The 14,693-nt window shown below is 65.4% G+C and overlaps 2 protein-coding genes across 2 annotated transcripts; one reads left to right on the top strand and one right to left on the bottom strand.

Annotated features, from left to right (window-relative positions):
• Nucleotides 1-3,244: 3,244 nt before the first annotated feature.
• Nucleotides 3,245-5,063, bottom strand: LOC126471352 (spidroin-2-like). Its single transcript, XM_050099473.1, has 5 exons — nt 4,912-5,063; nt 4,560-4,856; nt 4,134-4,480; nt 3,807-4,084; nt 3,245-3,508 (listed from the first exon to the last, which is right to left on the bottom strand). Exons 1-5 carry the CDS (start codon nt 5,061-5,063, stop codon nt 3,245-3,247), a joined length of 1,338 nt encoding a protein of 445 aa, XP_049955430.1.
• Nucleotides 5,064-11,638: 6,575 nt separating this feature from the next.
• Nucleotides 11,639-13,090, top strand: LOC126471351 (uncharacterized). Its single transcript, XM_050099472.1, has one exon. The coding sequence runs from the start codon at nt 11,639-11,641 to the stop codon at nt 13,088-13,090; it is 1,452 nt and encodes a 483-aa protein (XP_049955429.1).
• The last annotated feature ends 1,603 nt before the right edge of the window (nt 13,091-14,693 follow it).

The raw sequence follows: 14,693 nt of genomic DNA, 5'->3' as shown, positions 1-14,693 counted from the left end.
AGCCACCTGGTCTCCGCCTCCCAGGGCTCGATGCTGCTGCTGCTGCTGCCTCCGTCACCTGGACGCCGCCTCCCAGTCGTCGGTGCATCTGCTGCTGCTGCCTAAGCCAACTGGTCTCCGCCTCCCAGGGCTCGATGCTGCTGCTGCTGCTACCTCCGCCTCCTGGTCGCCGCCTCACAGTCGTCGGTGCATATCTTGCTGCTGCCTCAGCCTCCCTGTCACTGCATCCCATTCGTCGGTACTTCTGCTGCTGGCTGAGCCACCTGGTCTCCGCCTCCCACTGCCCGCTGCTGCTGCTGCTGCCTCTTCAGCATCCCGGTAGCCGCATCTTAGTCGTCGGTGCATCTGCTGCTGCTGCCTCAGCCACATGGGCTCCAACCCCCAGGGCTCGATGCTGCTGATGCTGTTGCCTCGGCCTCCCGCTCGCTGCATCCCAGTCGTCGATGCAACTGCTGCTGCTGCCCAGCCACCTGCTCTCCGCCACCAAGGGCTCACTGCTGCAGCTGCTGCTGTCTCGCCCTACAGGTTCCGCATACCAGTCATCGGTGCATCTGCTGCTGCTGCCTCAGCCACCTGGTCTCCGCCTCCCATGGCTCGCTGCTGCTGCTGCTGCTGCTGCTGCCTCGGGCTCCCGGTCGCCACCTCCCAGTCGTCGCTGCTTCTGCTGCTGCTTCCTCATTCACCTGACCTAAGAACCCTAGTGCTCGCTGCTGCTGCTGCTGCTTCCGCTGCCTAACTCACCTGATCACCGAAACCTAGTGCTCGCTGCTCCTGCTGCTGCTGCCTCCACCTCCTGGTCGCCACTTCCCAGTCGTCGGTGCTTCTGCTGTGGTTGACTCAGCCTCCTAGTTTCCGCCTCCCAGGGCACGACGCTGCTGCTGATGCTATCTCGGTCTCCCGGTCGCCGCATCCCAATTGTCAGTGCATCTATTGCTGCTGCCTAAGCCACCTGGTCTCCACCTCATAGGGCTCGCTACTGCTGCTGCTGCTGCCTCCGCATCCCGGTTGCCGCCTCCCAGTCGTCGGTGCTTCTGCTGCTGCCTCAGCCACCTGGTCTCTGTGTCTGAGGACTCGCTGCTGCAACTGCTGCTGCCTCCCCCTCCTGGTCGCCGCCTCCTAGTCGTCAGTGCTTCTGCTGCTGCTGCCTCAGCCACCTGGTCTCCGCCTCCCAGTGCATCTGCTGCTGCTGCTACAGCCACCTGGTCTCCACCTCCCAGGGCTCGCTGCTGCTGCTGCTGCCGCCTCAGCCTCCCGGTCGCCGCATCCCAGTCGTCGTTGCTTCTGCAGCTGCTGCCTCCGCGCCCTGGTCACAGCTTCATACGGCTCAGTGCTGCTGCTGTTGCTGCTGCCTCGGCCACCCGGTCGCCGCATCTGAGAAGTCGGTGCTTCTGCTGCTGCTGCCTCAGCCACCTGGTCTCTGCCTCCGAGGGCTAGCTGCTGCTGCTGCTGCTGCTGCTGCTGCTGCTGCTCCTTCGGCCTCCCGGTCGCCGCAACCCAGTCGTAGGTGCATCTGCTGCAGCTGCCTCAGCCACCTGGTCCCCGCCTCGCAGGGCACACTGCTGCTGATGCTGTTGTTTTGGCCTCCTGGTCGCCACATCCCAGAAGTCGGTGCTTCTGCAGCTGCTGCCTCAGCCATCTGGTCTCCGCGTCCCAGGGCTCGATGCTGCTGCTGCTGCTTCCTCCGCCTCCTGGTCTACACCTCCCAAGGCTCGCTGCTACCGCTGCTGCTCCCTCGACCTGCCGGTTGCCACATCCAAGTCGTCGCTGCTGCTGCTGCGGCTGCCTTCGCCTCATGGTTTCCGCCTCCCAGGGCTCACTGCTGCTGCTGCTGCTGCCTCGGCCACCACGTCTCCACCTCCCAGGGCTCGCTGCTGCTGCTGCTGCTGCTGCCTCGGCTTCCCGGTCGCCGCATCCCAGTCGTCTGTGCTTCTGCTGCTGCTGCCTCAGCGACCTGATCTATGGCTCCTAGTGCTCGCTGATGCTGGTGCTGCTTCCTCGGCCTCCCAATCGCCGCATTCCAGTCGTAGGAGCTTCTGCTGCTGCTGCCTCAGCCACTTGATCTCCGCCTCCCAGGGTTTGATGCTGGTGCTGCTGCTGCCTCAGCCTCCTGAAAGCCACATCCCGGTGGTCGGTGCACCTGTTGTTACTGCCTCAGCCACCTTGTCTCCATCTCCCAGGGATCGATGCTGCTGCTGCAGCTGCCTCAGCCTCCCGGTCGCCGCATCCCAGTCGTCGGTGCATCTACTGCTGCTGCCTCAAGCCTCCCGGTCACTACATTCCATTCGTCGGTGCTTCTGCTGCTGCTGCCTCAGCCACCTGGTCTCCACCTCCCAGAGCTCGCTGCAGCAGATTCACCTGCCTCGGCCACCCGGTCGCCGCATCCGAGAAGTTGGTGCTTGTGCTGCTGCCGCCTCTGCCAACTGGTCTCTGCCTCCGAGGGCTCGCTGCTGCTGCTGCCTCGGCCTTCCGGTCGCCGCATCCCAGAAGTCAGTGCTTCTGCTGCTGCTTCCTCAGCCACCTGGTCTCCACCTCCTAGGGATCGCTGCTACTGCTGCTGCTGCTTCGGGCTCCCGGTCGCCGCATCCCAAACATTGGTGCTTCTGCTGCTGCTGCCTCAGCCACCTGGTCTACACCTCCTAGTGCTCACTCCTGCTGCTGCTGCTGCCTCGGGCTCCTGGTCGCCGCATCCCAGTCGTCATGGCACCTGCTGCTGCTGCCTCAGCCACCTGGTCTCCGCCTCCCAGGGCTCGCTGTTGCAGCTGCTGTTTTGCCTCAGCCTCCCAGTCGCCGCATCCCAGACGTTGGTGCATCTGCTGCTGGTGAATCAGCCACCTGGTCTCCGCCTCCCAGGGCTCAATGCTGCTGCTGCTGCTGCTGCCTCAGCCTCCCGGTCGGTCGCCTCATCCCAGTTGTTGGTGCATCTGCTGCTCCTGCCTCACCCACCAGGTCTTCGCCTCCCAGGGCTCGATGCTGCAGTTGCTGCTGCCTCAGCCTCCCGGTTACTGCATCCCAATCGTCAGTGTTTCTGCTGCTGCTGCCTCAGCCACCTGGCCTTCACCTCCCGGGGCTCCCTGCTGCTGCTGCTGCCGCCTTGGCCTCCCAGTCGCTGGATCCCAGTAGTCGGTGCATCTGTTGCTGCTGCCTCAGCCACCTGGTCTCCGCCGGCCAGGGCTCGCTGCTACTGCTGCTGCTGCCTCCACCTGGTCGCCGCATCCCAGAAGTAGGTGCTTCTGCTGCTGCTGTCTCAGCCACCTGATCTCCGTCGTCTAGTGCTCGCTGCTGCTGCTGCTGCTGCCTCGACCTCCCGGTAGCCGCATCCCATTCGTCCGTGCACCTGTTGCTGCTGTCTCAGCCACCTGGACTCCGCCATACAGGGCTCGCTGCTGCTGCTGCTGCTGCTGCCTCGGCCTCCCAGTCGCCGCATCCCAGAAGTCGCAGCTTCTGCTACTGCTGCCTCAGCCACCTGGTCTCCACCTTCCAGGGCACTCTCCTGCTCCTGCTGCTGCCTCTGCGACCATGTAGCCACATCCCAAACGTTGGTGCATCTGCTGCTGCTACCTCACCCACATGGTCTCCGCCTATTGGGGCTCGCTGCTCCTGCTGTTGCTACCTCGACCTCCCGGTCGCCGCATCCCAGAAGTCGGTTTTTCTGGTGCTGCTGCCTCAGCCATGTGGTCTCCGCCTCCCAGGGCTCACTGCTGCTGCTGCTGCTGCCTCGACCTCCCGGTCGCCGCCTCCCATTTGTCCGTGCATCTGCAGCTACTGCCTTAGCCACCCGGTCTCCGCCTCCTAGGGCTCGCTGAGACCAATGCTACTGCCTCAGCATCCTGGTCCCCGCATCCCAGAAGGTGGTGCTTCTGCTGCTGCTGCCTCGGCAACACGGTCTCCGCCTCCCAGGGCTCGCTGATGCTGCTGTTGCTGCCTCCGCCTCCTGGTCTCCGCCTCCCAGGTCTCACTGTTGCTGCTGCTGCCGCCTCGGCCTCCAGGTCGCCGTATCCTAGCCGTCGGTGCTTCTCTGCTGCTGCCTCTGCGGCCTGGTCGCAGCTTCCTAGTGCTCGCTGCTTCTGATGCTGCCTCGGCCTCCCTGTCGCCACATCCCAGAGGTCAGTGCTTCTGCTGCTGCTGCCTCAGACACCTGGTCTCTGCCTCCCAGGGCACCTTGCAGCTGCTGCTGCTGCTGCCTCGGCCTCCTGGTCGCCGCACCCCAGTCGTCGGTGCATCTGCTGCTGCTTCCTCAGCCACCTGGTCCCCACCTCCCAGTGCTAGCTGCTGCTGATGCTGTTGCCTTGGCCTCGCAGTGGCCCCATCCCAGAAGTCGGTGCTTCTGCTGCTGCTGTCTCTACCACCTTGTCTCCGCCTCCCAGGGCTTGCTGCTACTGCTGCTGCTGCCTCCGCCTCCCGGTTTCCGCCTCGCAGGGCTCGCTGCTGCTGCTGCTGCCTCAGCACCCCGGTCGCCGCATCCCAGTCGTCGGTGCTTCCTCTGCTGCTGCCTCAGCCACCTGGTCTACGCCTCATAGTGTTCGCTGCTGCTGCTGCTGCTGCCTCGGCCTCCCTGTCGCCGTATCCCAGTCGTCGTGGCATCTGCTGCTGCTGCCTCAGCCACCTGGTCTCCGCCTCCCAGGGCTGCTGCTGCTGCTGCTGCTACTGCCTCCACCTCCTGGTCACTGCCTCTCAGTCGTCGGAGCTTCTGCTGCTGCTGCCTCAGCCACCTGGTCTCCACCTCCCAGGCCTCGCTGCTGCTGCTGCCTCCACCTCCTTGTTTCCTCCTCCCTGTCGACGGTGCTGCTGCTGCTGCTGCCTCAGCCATCTGGTCTACGCCTCCTAGTGCTTGCTGCTGCTGAAGCTGCTGTCTCAGTCTCCCGGTTGCCCCATCCCAGTCGTTGGTGCATCTGCTGTTGCTGTCTCAGGCACCTGGTCTCCACCTCCAAGGGATCGCTGCTGCTGCTGCCTCGTCCTCCCGGTCGCCGCATCCCAGTCGTCGGTGCATCGGCCGCTGATGCATCAGCCACGTGGTCTCCGCCTCCCAGGGCTCTCTGCTGCTGCTGCTCCTGTCTCAGCCTCATGGTCTCCGCCTCCCGGTCGTCACTGCTTCTGGTGCTGCTTCCTCAGTAACCTGGTCTACGGCTCCTAGTGCTCGCTGATGCTGGTGCTGCTTCCTCGGCCTCCCAGTCGCCGCATCCCAGTCGTTGGTGCATCTGCTGCTACTGCCTCAGCCACCTAGTCTCCGACTCCCAGGGCTCGCTGCTGCTGCAGCATCGGTCTCCCGGTCACCGCATCCCAGCCGTCGGTGCATCTGCTGCTGCTGTCTCAGCCACCTGGTCTTCACCTCCCAGGGCTCGCAGTTGCTGCTCTTGCTGCCTCGGCCTTCAGGTCGTCGCATCCCAGCCGTCGGTGCATCTGCTGCTGCTGCCTCAGCCACGTGGTCTCCGCCTCCCAGGGCACTCTGCTGCTGCTGCTCCTGCCTCTGCCTCCTGGTCGCCGCCTCCCGGTCATCACCGCTTCTGCTACTGCTGCCTCAGTCACATGGTCTCCGCCTCCCAGGGCCCGCTGCTTCTACTGCAGCTGCTTCGGCCTCCCGGTCGCCGCATGCCAGTCGGTGCATCAGCCTCTGCAGCCTCAGCCACCTTGTCTCACTTTCCCATGGCTCGATGCTGCTGCTGCAGCTGCCTCAGCCTCCCAGTCGCCGCATCCCAGTCGTCGGTGCATCTGCTGCTGCTGCCTCACCCACCTATTCTACGCTTCCCAGGGCTCGATGCTGCTGTTGCTGCTGCCTCCGACTCCTGTTCACCGCCTCCCAGTCGTCGTTGCATCTGCTGCTGCTGCCTCAGCCTCCCGGTCAATGCATCCCATTCGTCGGTGCTTCTGCTGCTGCTGCCTCAGCCACATGGTCTACGCCTCCTAGTGCTCGCTGCTGCTGCTGCAGCTGCCTCGACATCCCGGTAGCGACATCCCATTCGTCTGTGCATCTGCTGCTGCTGCCTCAGCCACCTGGTCTCCACCTTCCTGAGCTTGCTCCTGCTGCTGCTGCTGCCTCTGTGTCCATGTCGCCACATCCCAAACGTTGGGGCATCTGCTGCTGCTACCTCACCCACATGGTCTCGGCCTATTGGAGCTCGCTGATGCTGCTGTAGCTGCCTCCGCCTCCTGGTCTCCGCCTCCCAGGTCTCGCTGCTGCTGCTGCTGCTGCCTCAGCCACCTGGGCTCCACTACCCATGGCTCGCGGTTGCTGCTGCTGCCGCCTCGGCATCCAGGTCGCCGCATCCTAGCCGTCGGTGCTTCTCTGCTGCTGCCTCTGCGGCCTATTCGCAGCTTCCTAGTGCTCGCTGCTTCTGATGCTGCCTCGGCCTCCCGGTCGCCACATCCCAGTTGTCGGTGCTTCCTCTGCTGCTGCCTCAGCCACCCGTCTACGCCTCATAGTGTTCGCTGCTGCTACTGCCTCGGCCTCCCTGTCGCCGTATCCCAGTCGTCGTGGCATCTACTGCTGCTGCCTCAGCCACCTGGTCTCCACCTCCCAGGGCCCGCTGCTGCAGCTGCTGCTGCCTCCGCCTCCTGGTCTCCGCCTCCCAGGGCCCGCGGCTGCTGCTGCTGCTGCTGTTGCTGCCTCCGCCTCCTGGTCACCGCCTCCCAGTCGTCGGTGCTTCTACTGCTGCTGCCTCAGCCACCTGGTCTCCGCCTCCCAGGGCTCGCTGCTGCTGCTGCCTCCGGTTCCAGGTCGCCGCCTCCTATTCGTAGGTGCTTATGCTGCTGCTGTCTCAGTCACCTGGTCTCTGCCGCCTAGTGGTCACTGCTGCAGCTGCTGCTGCCTCGGCCTCCCGGTCCCCGCTTCCAAGTCGTCGGTGCATCTGCTGCTGCTGCCTCAGCCACCTGCTCTCCGCCACCCAGGGCAAGCTGCTGCTGTAGCCTCCGACTCCCGGTCGCCGCCTCCCAGTCGTCAGTGCTTCTGCCGCTGCTTCCTCAGGCACCTGGTGTCCGCCTCCCAGGCCTCGCTCCTGCTGCTGCCTCCACCTCCTTGTTTCCTCCTACAGTCGACGGTGCTGCTGCTGCTGCTGTCTCTGCCACCTGGTCTACGCCTCCTAGTGCTTGCTGCTGCTGAAGCTGCTGTCTCAGTCTCCCGGTCGCCCCATCCCAGTCGTTGGTGCATCTGCTGCTGCCGCCTCAGCCACCTAGTCTCCACCTTTGAGGGCTCGCTGCTGCTGCTGCATCGGCCTCTCGGTCGCCGCATCCCAGAAGTCGGTGCTTCTGCGGCTGCTGCCTGAGCCGCCTCGTCTCCGCCTTCCAGGGCTCACTGCTACTGCTGCTGCTGGTGATTCGGCCTCCCGGTCGCCGCATCCCAGTTGTAGGTGCTTCTGCTGCTGCTGCCTCTGCCAACTGGTCTCCGCCTCCTCCACTCGCTGCTGCTGCCTCGGCCTCCCAGTCGCCGCATCCCAGTCGTTGGTGCTTCTGCTAATGCTACCTCAGCCACCTAGTCTCCACCTCCCAAGGCTCGCTGCTGCTGATGCTGCTGCATCGTCTGCCGTTCGCTGCATCCCAGACATTGGTGCATCCGCTGCTTCTGCCTCATCCACCTCGTCTCCGCTTCCCAGGGCTCGCAGCTGCTGCTGCTGCTGCTTCAGCCTCCTGGTCGCCGCATCCCAGTCATCAGTGCATCTGCTGCTGCTGCTTCAGCCACCTGGTCTCCGCCTCCCAGGCCTCGATTCAGCAGCTCCTGCTGCCTCGGCCTCCCGGTTGCTGTATCACAGTCGTCGGTGCATCTGCTGCTGCTGCCTCACCCACCTTGTCTCGGCCTCCCAGGGCTCGATGCTCCTGCTGCTGCTGCCTCGGCCTCCCGGTCGCCGCCTCTCAGTCGTCGGCGCATTTGCTGCTGCTGCCTCACCCACCTGGTCTCCACCTCCAAGGGATCGCTGCTGCTGCTGCCTCAGCCTCTCGGTCGCCGCATCCCAGAAGTCGGTGCTTCTGCTGCTGCTGCCTGAGCCACCTGGTCTCCGCCTCCCAGGTCTTGCTGCTGCTGATGCTGCTGCCTCGGCATCCCAGTCGCCACATCCCAGACGTCAGTGCATATGCTGCTGCTGTCTCAACCACCTACTGTCCGCCTCCCAGGGCTCGCTGCAGCTGCTGCTGCTGCCTCCGCTTCCTGGTCGCCGCATCCCAGTCGTCGGTGCACCTACTGCTGCTGCCTCGGCCTCCCGGACGCTGCATCCCAGTCATTGGTGCTTCTTCTGATATTGCCTCAGCCACCTGGTCTCCGCCTTCCAGGGGCCGCAAGCTGCTTCTGCTGCTGCATCGGCCTCCCGTTCGCCGCATCCCAATCGTCGGTGCATCTCCTGCGGCTGCCTCAGCCCGCTGGTCTCTGTCTCCCGGAGCTCGCTCCAGCTGCTGCTGCTGCCTTGGACTCCCGGTGGCCGCATCCCAGACGTCGATGCTTCTGCTGCTGCTGCCTCAGCCACCTGGTCTCCGCCTCCCACGACTCGATGCTGCTGCTCCTGCTGCTGCTGCCTTGTTGCCTGGTTGCCGCCTTCTAGTGCTCTCTGCCCCTGATGCTGCTGCCTCGGCCTCCCGGTCACCGCATCCCATTCGTCGGTGCATCTTCTGATGCTGCCTCAGCCACCTCGTCTCCATCTCCCAGGGCTCGCTGTTGCTGCTGCCTCGGCCTCCAGGTCGCCGCATCCCAGACGTCGGTGGATCTGCTGCTGCTGCCTCAGCCGCCAGGTCACCGGTTCCCAATTCTCGCTGCTGCTGCTGCCTCGGCCTCCCGGTCGCCGCATCCCAGTCGTCGGTGCTTCTGCTGCTGCTGCCTCACCCACCTGGTCTCCGCCTCCCAGGGCTCGATGCAGCTGCTGCTGCTGCCTCAGCCTCCCGGTCACTGCATCCCAGTCGTCGGTGCATCTGCTGCTGCTACCTCACCCAACTGGTCTTTGCCTCCCAGTGCTCGCTGCTGCTGCTGCTGCTATCTCCGCCTCCTGGTGCCCGCCATCCAGTCGTCGGTGCATCTACTGCTACTGCCTCAGCCACCTGGTCTACGCCTCCTAGTGCTCGCTGCTGCTGCTGCCGTGGCCTCCCGGTCGCCGCATCCCAGTCATCGGTGCATCTGCTGCTGCTGCTGCCTCAGCCACCAGGTCTCCACCTCCCAGGGCTTGCTGCTGCTGCTGCTGCCTCGGCCTCCCGGTCGCCGCATCCGTGTCGTTGGTAGATCTACTGCTGCTGCCTCAGCCACCAGGACTCCGTCTCCCAGGGCTCGCAGCTGCTACTGCTGCTGCCTCGTCCACCCGGTCGCCGCATTCCAGTAGTCCGTGCTTCTGCTGCTGTTGCCTCCGTCACCTGGTTGTCGCCATCTAGTGCATGCTGCCGCTGACGCTGCTGCCTCGGCCTCCCAGTCGCCACATCCGTGTCTTCGGTACATCTACTGCTGCTGCCTCAGCCACCAGGACTCCGCCTCCCAGGGCTCACAGCTGCTACTGCTGCTGCCTCGGCCTCCTGGACTCCACATCCCAGTCATCCGTGCTTCTACTGCTGCTCCCTCAGCCACGTGGTCTACTCCTCCTAGTGCTCGCTGCTGCTGCTGCTGCTGCTGCTGCCTCCGCCGCCCGGTCGCCGCATCCCAGTCATCGGTGCATCTGCTGCTGCTGCCGCCTCAGCCACCAGGTCTCCGCCTCCCTGGGCTCGCTGCGGCTGCTGCTGCTGCCTCTGCCTCCTTTTCGTTGACTCACAGTCGTTGGTGCTTCTGCTGCTGCTGCCTCAGCCACCTGGTCTCCGCCTCCCACAGCTCGCTGCTGCTGCTGCTGCTGCTGCCTCGGCCTCATGGTCGCCCCCTCTCAGTTGTCGGTGCTTCTGCTGCTGCTGCCTCAGCCACCTGGTCTCCGCCTCCCAGGGCTCGATGCTGCTGCTGCTGCAGCGGCCTAGGCCTCCCGGTCGCCACATCCCAGTCGTCGGATGCTGCTACTGCCTCACCCACCTGGTCTCCGCCTCCTAGGGCTCGCTGCTGCTGCCTCTTCCTCGGCCTTCCGGTCGCCGCATCCCAGTCGTCGGTGCATCTGCTGCTGCCTCAGCGACCTGGTCTCCACCTCTCAGGGCACGCTGTTGCTGCTGCCTCCACCTCCTGGACGCCGAATCCCAGTCGTCGGTGCTTCTGCTGCTGCTGCAGCCTCGGCCACCCTGTCGCCGCATCCCTGTCGTCGGTGCATATGCTGCTACTGCCTCAGCCACCTGGTCTCTGTATCCCAGGGCTCGCTACTGCTGCTGCCCCAGCTTCCGCCTCCTGGTCGCGCCTGCCAGTCGTCGGTGCTTCCGCGGATGCTGCCTCAGCCACCTGGTCTCCGCCTCCCAGGGCTCGTTGCTGCTGCTGTTACTGCCTCCACCTCGTGGTTTCCGCCTCCCAGTCGTCGGAGATTGTGCTGCTGCTGCATCAGCCACCTGGTCTCCGCCTCTAACTGCTCGCTTCTGCTGCTGCTGCTGCTGCTGCTGCCTCGGCCTCCCGGTCGCCACATCCCAGTCTTCGGTGCATGTGCTGCTGCTGCCTCAACTACCTGGTCTCTGCCTCCCAGGACTTGATGCTGCTGCTGCTGCTGCTGCTGCCTCGGCCTCCCGGCCGCCGCAGCCCAGTCGTCGGTGCGTCTGCTGCTGCTGCCTCCGGCGCCTGATCGCCGCCTCCTAGTGCTCGCTGCTGCTGCTGATGCTGCCTCAGCCTCCTGGTCGCCACATCGCAATCCTCGGTGCATCTGCTGCTGCTGCTTCAGCCACCTGGTCTCTGTCTCCCAGGGCTGGTTGCTGCTGCTTCTGCTGCCTCGGCCTCCCGGTCGCCGCATCCCAGAAGTCGGTGCATCTGCTGCTGCTGCCTCAGCCACGTGGTGTCCGCCTCCCAGGGCTTGATGCTGCTGCTGCTGCTGCCTCGGCCTCCCGGTTGCTGCATCCCATTCGCCGGTGCTTCTGCTGCTGCCTCACCCACCTGGTCTCCGCCTCCCAGGGCTCAATGCTGCTGCTGCTGCTGCCTCGGCCTCCCCGTCGCCGCATCCCAGTAGTTGGTGCTTCTGCTGCTGCTGCCTCCGTCGCCTGGTTGCCGCCTTCTAGTGCTCACTGCCGCTGATTCTGCTGCCTCGGCCTCCGGGTCGCCGATCCCAGTGTTCGGTGCATCTGCTTCTGCTGCTTCAGCCGTCTATTCTCCGCCCCCCACGACTCGCCGCGGCTGGTCCTGCTAATGCTGCTGACTCCGCCTCCTGTTCCCCGCATCATCCTGCTCGAAGCTACTGCTGCTGCTGCCTCAGCTTCTTTTCGCCGCCTCCGAGTTGTGGTGGGCCTGCTGCTGCTGCCTCCATCGTCTGGTCCTCGCCTTCTAGTGCTCACTGCTGCTGATGCTGCTGCCTCGGCCTCCCGGACGCAGCATCCCAGTCATTGGTGCTTCTACTGCTGCTCCCTCAGCCACCTGGTCTCCGCCTCCCAGGACTCACTTATGCTGCTGCTGCTGCATTGGCCTCCCAGTAGCCACTTCCAAGTCACCGGTGCATGTGCTGCTGCTGCCTCAGCCACCTGGTCTTAGCCTCCCAGTGCTCGCTGCTGCTGCTGCCTTGTCCTCGCGGTAGCCGCATCCCAGTCGTCGGTGCATGTGCTGCTGCTGCCTCAGCTACCTGGTCTCTGCCTCCAAGGCTTGATGCTGCTCCTGCTGCTGCCTCGGCCTCCCGGTCGCCGCACCGCAGTCGTCTGTGCGTCTGTTGCTGCTGCCTCCGCCCGTGGTCGCCGCCTCCTAGTGCTCGCTACAGCTGCTGATGCTGCCTCGGCCTCCCGGTCGCTGCATCCCAGTAGTCAGTGCATCTGCTGCTGCTGCCTCAGGCACCTGGACTCCGCCTGCCAGGGCTCGATGCTGCTGCTGCTGCTGCTGATGCCTCCGCCCGCCGGTCGCCAGTGTTCAGTGCATGTGCTGCTGCTTCCTCAGCCATCTATTCTCCACCCCCCAGGGCTCGCCGCTGCTGCTCCTGCTGAAGCTGCTGCCTCTGCCTCCTGGTCCCCGCATCACCCTGCTCGATGCTACTGCTGCTGCTGCCTGTGTCTCCTGTTCACCACCTCCGAGTCGTTGGTGCTTCTGCTGCTGCTGCCTCCGTCGCCTGGTCCCCGCCTTCCAGTGCTCGCTGCTGCCGCTGCTGCTACCTCAGCTTCCCGGTCGTGCCTCCCAAGTCGTCAGTCCTTCTGCTGCTGCTGCCTGATCCGCCTGCTCGCCGCCAACCAGTGCTCGCTGCTGCTGCTGCTGCTACCTCAGCCTCCCAGTCGGCACATCCCAGTCATTGGTGCTTCTGCTGCTGCTGCCTCAGCCACCCGGTCTCCGCTTCCCAGAGCTCGTTGCTGCTGCTGCTGCTGCTGCCTTAGGTCCCTGGTCACCGCATCCCAGACGTCGGTGCTTCTCCTGCTGCTGCCTCCGCCGCCTGGTCTCCGCCTCCAAGGGCTCGCGGCTGCTGCTGCTGCTGCCTTGGCCTCCCAGTCGCCGAATCCCAGTCGTCGGTGTTTCTGTTGCCGCTGCCTCAGACTCCTGTTCCGCGCCACCCATTGGTCGCTTCTTCTTCTGCTGCTGCTGCCTCCACCTCCTGGTGCCTACTGCCTGCTGCTCGCTGATGCTGCATCAGCTGCCTCCGCCTCCTCGTCACGACCCCCAGTGGTCGGTGCTGCTGCTGCTACTACCTCCACCTCCTTGTTGCCACCCCCAGTGGTCGGTGCTGCTGCTGCTGCTGCCTCCGCCGCCTGTTCACCAACTCCCGGTGTTAGCTGCTGCTGCTGCTGCTGCTGCTGCTGCGTCCGCTTCCTGGTCCTCGTTTCCCCGTGCTCGCTGCAACCGCTGCTGCTCCCTCTGCCTCCTGGTTGCTGCCCCCAGTGGTCACTGCTGCTGCTGCTAATTGCTCCGCCGCCTGGACGCCGCCTCCCCTTGTTCGCTGCTGCTGCTGCTGTTGCCTCTGCGTCCTGGTCCCTGCCTCCCAGTGCTCGCTGCTACTGCTGCTACTACTACCTCTCCCTCATGGTCGCGGCCTCCCAGTGCTCACTGCTGCTGCCCCCGCCTCCTGGTCGCCGCCTCACATTGGTTGGTGCTGCTGCTGCTGCTGCTGCTTCTGCCACCTAGTCGTGGCCTCCCAGAACTCGCTTCTGCAGCTGCTGCTGCCTCCACGCCTGGCCGCCGCCTGCCAGCGCTCTCTGTTGCTGCTGCTGCTGCCTTCGCCTCCCTGTCGTCGCCTCCCAGTCTTGGATGCTTCTGCTGCAACCGCCGCCTGTTCGCTGCCTCCTGTGCTTGCTGCTGCTGCTGCTGCTGCTGCCTCCGCCTCCTGGTCCCTGCCTCCCAGTGCTCGCTGCTACTGCTGCTACTACTACCTTTGCCTCATGGTCGCGGCCTCCCAGTGCTCATTGCTGCTGCTGCTGCTGCCCCCGCCTCCCGGTCGCCGCCTCCCAGTCGTCGGTGCTTCTACTGCTGCTGCCTAAGCCTCCTAGTTGCCGCCTCCCAGTGCTTGCTGCTGCTCCTCCTGCTGCCTCCGCCGCCTTGTCGTAGCCTCCCGGTGCTCGCTGCTGCTGCTGCTGCTGCAGCTGCCTCTGCTTCCTGGTCCCCACCTCCTGGTGCTCGCTGCTACTGCAGCTGCTGCCTCCGCCTGCTGGCCGCTGCCTTCCAGTGGTCTGTGCTGCTGCTGCTTTCACCTCGTGGTCGCCGCCTCCCAGTGGTCAGTGCTGCTGCTGCTGCTGCTGCCACCGCTGCATGGTCGACGCCTCTAAGTGCTCGCTGCTGCTGCTGCTACTGCCTTCGCGTCCTGGTCGCCCTCTCTCAGAGGTCAGTACTGCTGCTGCAGCTGCCTCCGCCGCCCAGTCGCCGCCTCCCAGAGCTCCCTGCTACTGTTGTTGCTGCCTCCACGTCGTGGATGCCGCCTCCCAGTGGTCGGTGCTGCTGCTGCTCCAACCTCTGCCTCCTGGTCATTCCCTCCAAGTGCTTGCTGCTGCTGCCTCGGCCTCCCGGCCGCTGCATCCCAGTCGTCGGTGCTTCTGCTGCAGCTGCCTCCGCCTCCTCGTCGCCACCCCCAGTGATCGGTGCTGCTGCTGCTACTGCCTCCACCTCCTTGTTGCCACCCCCAGTGGTCGGCGCTGCTGCTACTACTGCCTCCACCTCCATGTGGCCACCCCCCAGTGCTCGATGCTGCTGCTGCTGCTGCTGCAACCGCCGCATGGTCGCCGCGTGCCGCTGAGCGCTGCTGCAGCTGCTGTTGCCTCCGCTGGCTGGTCGCTGCCTCTCAGTGATTGTTGCGGCTGCTGCTGCTGCCTCCACCTCCTGTTCGCCGCCCGCAGTGGTCGCTGCTGCTGCTGCTAATTCCTCCGCCACCTGGATGCTGCCTCCAGTGCTCGCTGCTGCTGCTGGCAATGCCTCCGCCTCCTGGTCGCCTTCCCCAGTGGTCGCTGCTGCTGCTGCTACTTCCGGTGCCACCTGGTCGCCGCCTCCCAGTGCTCAATGCTGCTGCTGCTGCTGCCTCCACCTCCTCGTCCCCACCTCCCGGTGCTCGCTGCTACTGCTGCTACTGCCTCCGCCACCTGGACGCCGCCTCCCAGTGCTCGAGCTGCTGCTGCCTCTCCCTCCTGGTCCCTGCCTCCCGGTGCTCGCTACTACTGCTGCTGCTGCAGCTGCCTCCTGGTCGCCTCCTCCCTGAGGTTGGTGCTGCTGCCACCGCTGCATGGTTGACGCCTCCAAGTGC

Source organism: Schistocerca serialis, chromosome 3 (genome assembly GCF_023864345.2).
Source record: "Schistocerca serialis cubense isolate TAMUIC-IGC-003099 chromosome 3, iqSchSeri2.2, whole genome shotgun sequence".
NCBI classification, from domain to species: Eukaryota; Metazoa; Arthropoda; class Insecta; order Orthoptera; family Acrididae; genus Schistocerca; species Schistocerca serialis.
Note: the sequence above shows the minus strand (reverse complement) of the source record. Positions and strands in the feature narration are given on the sequence as shown.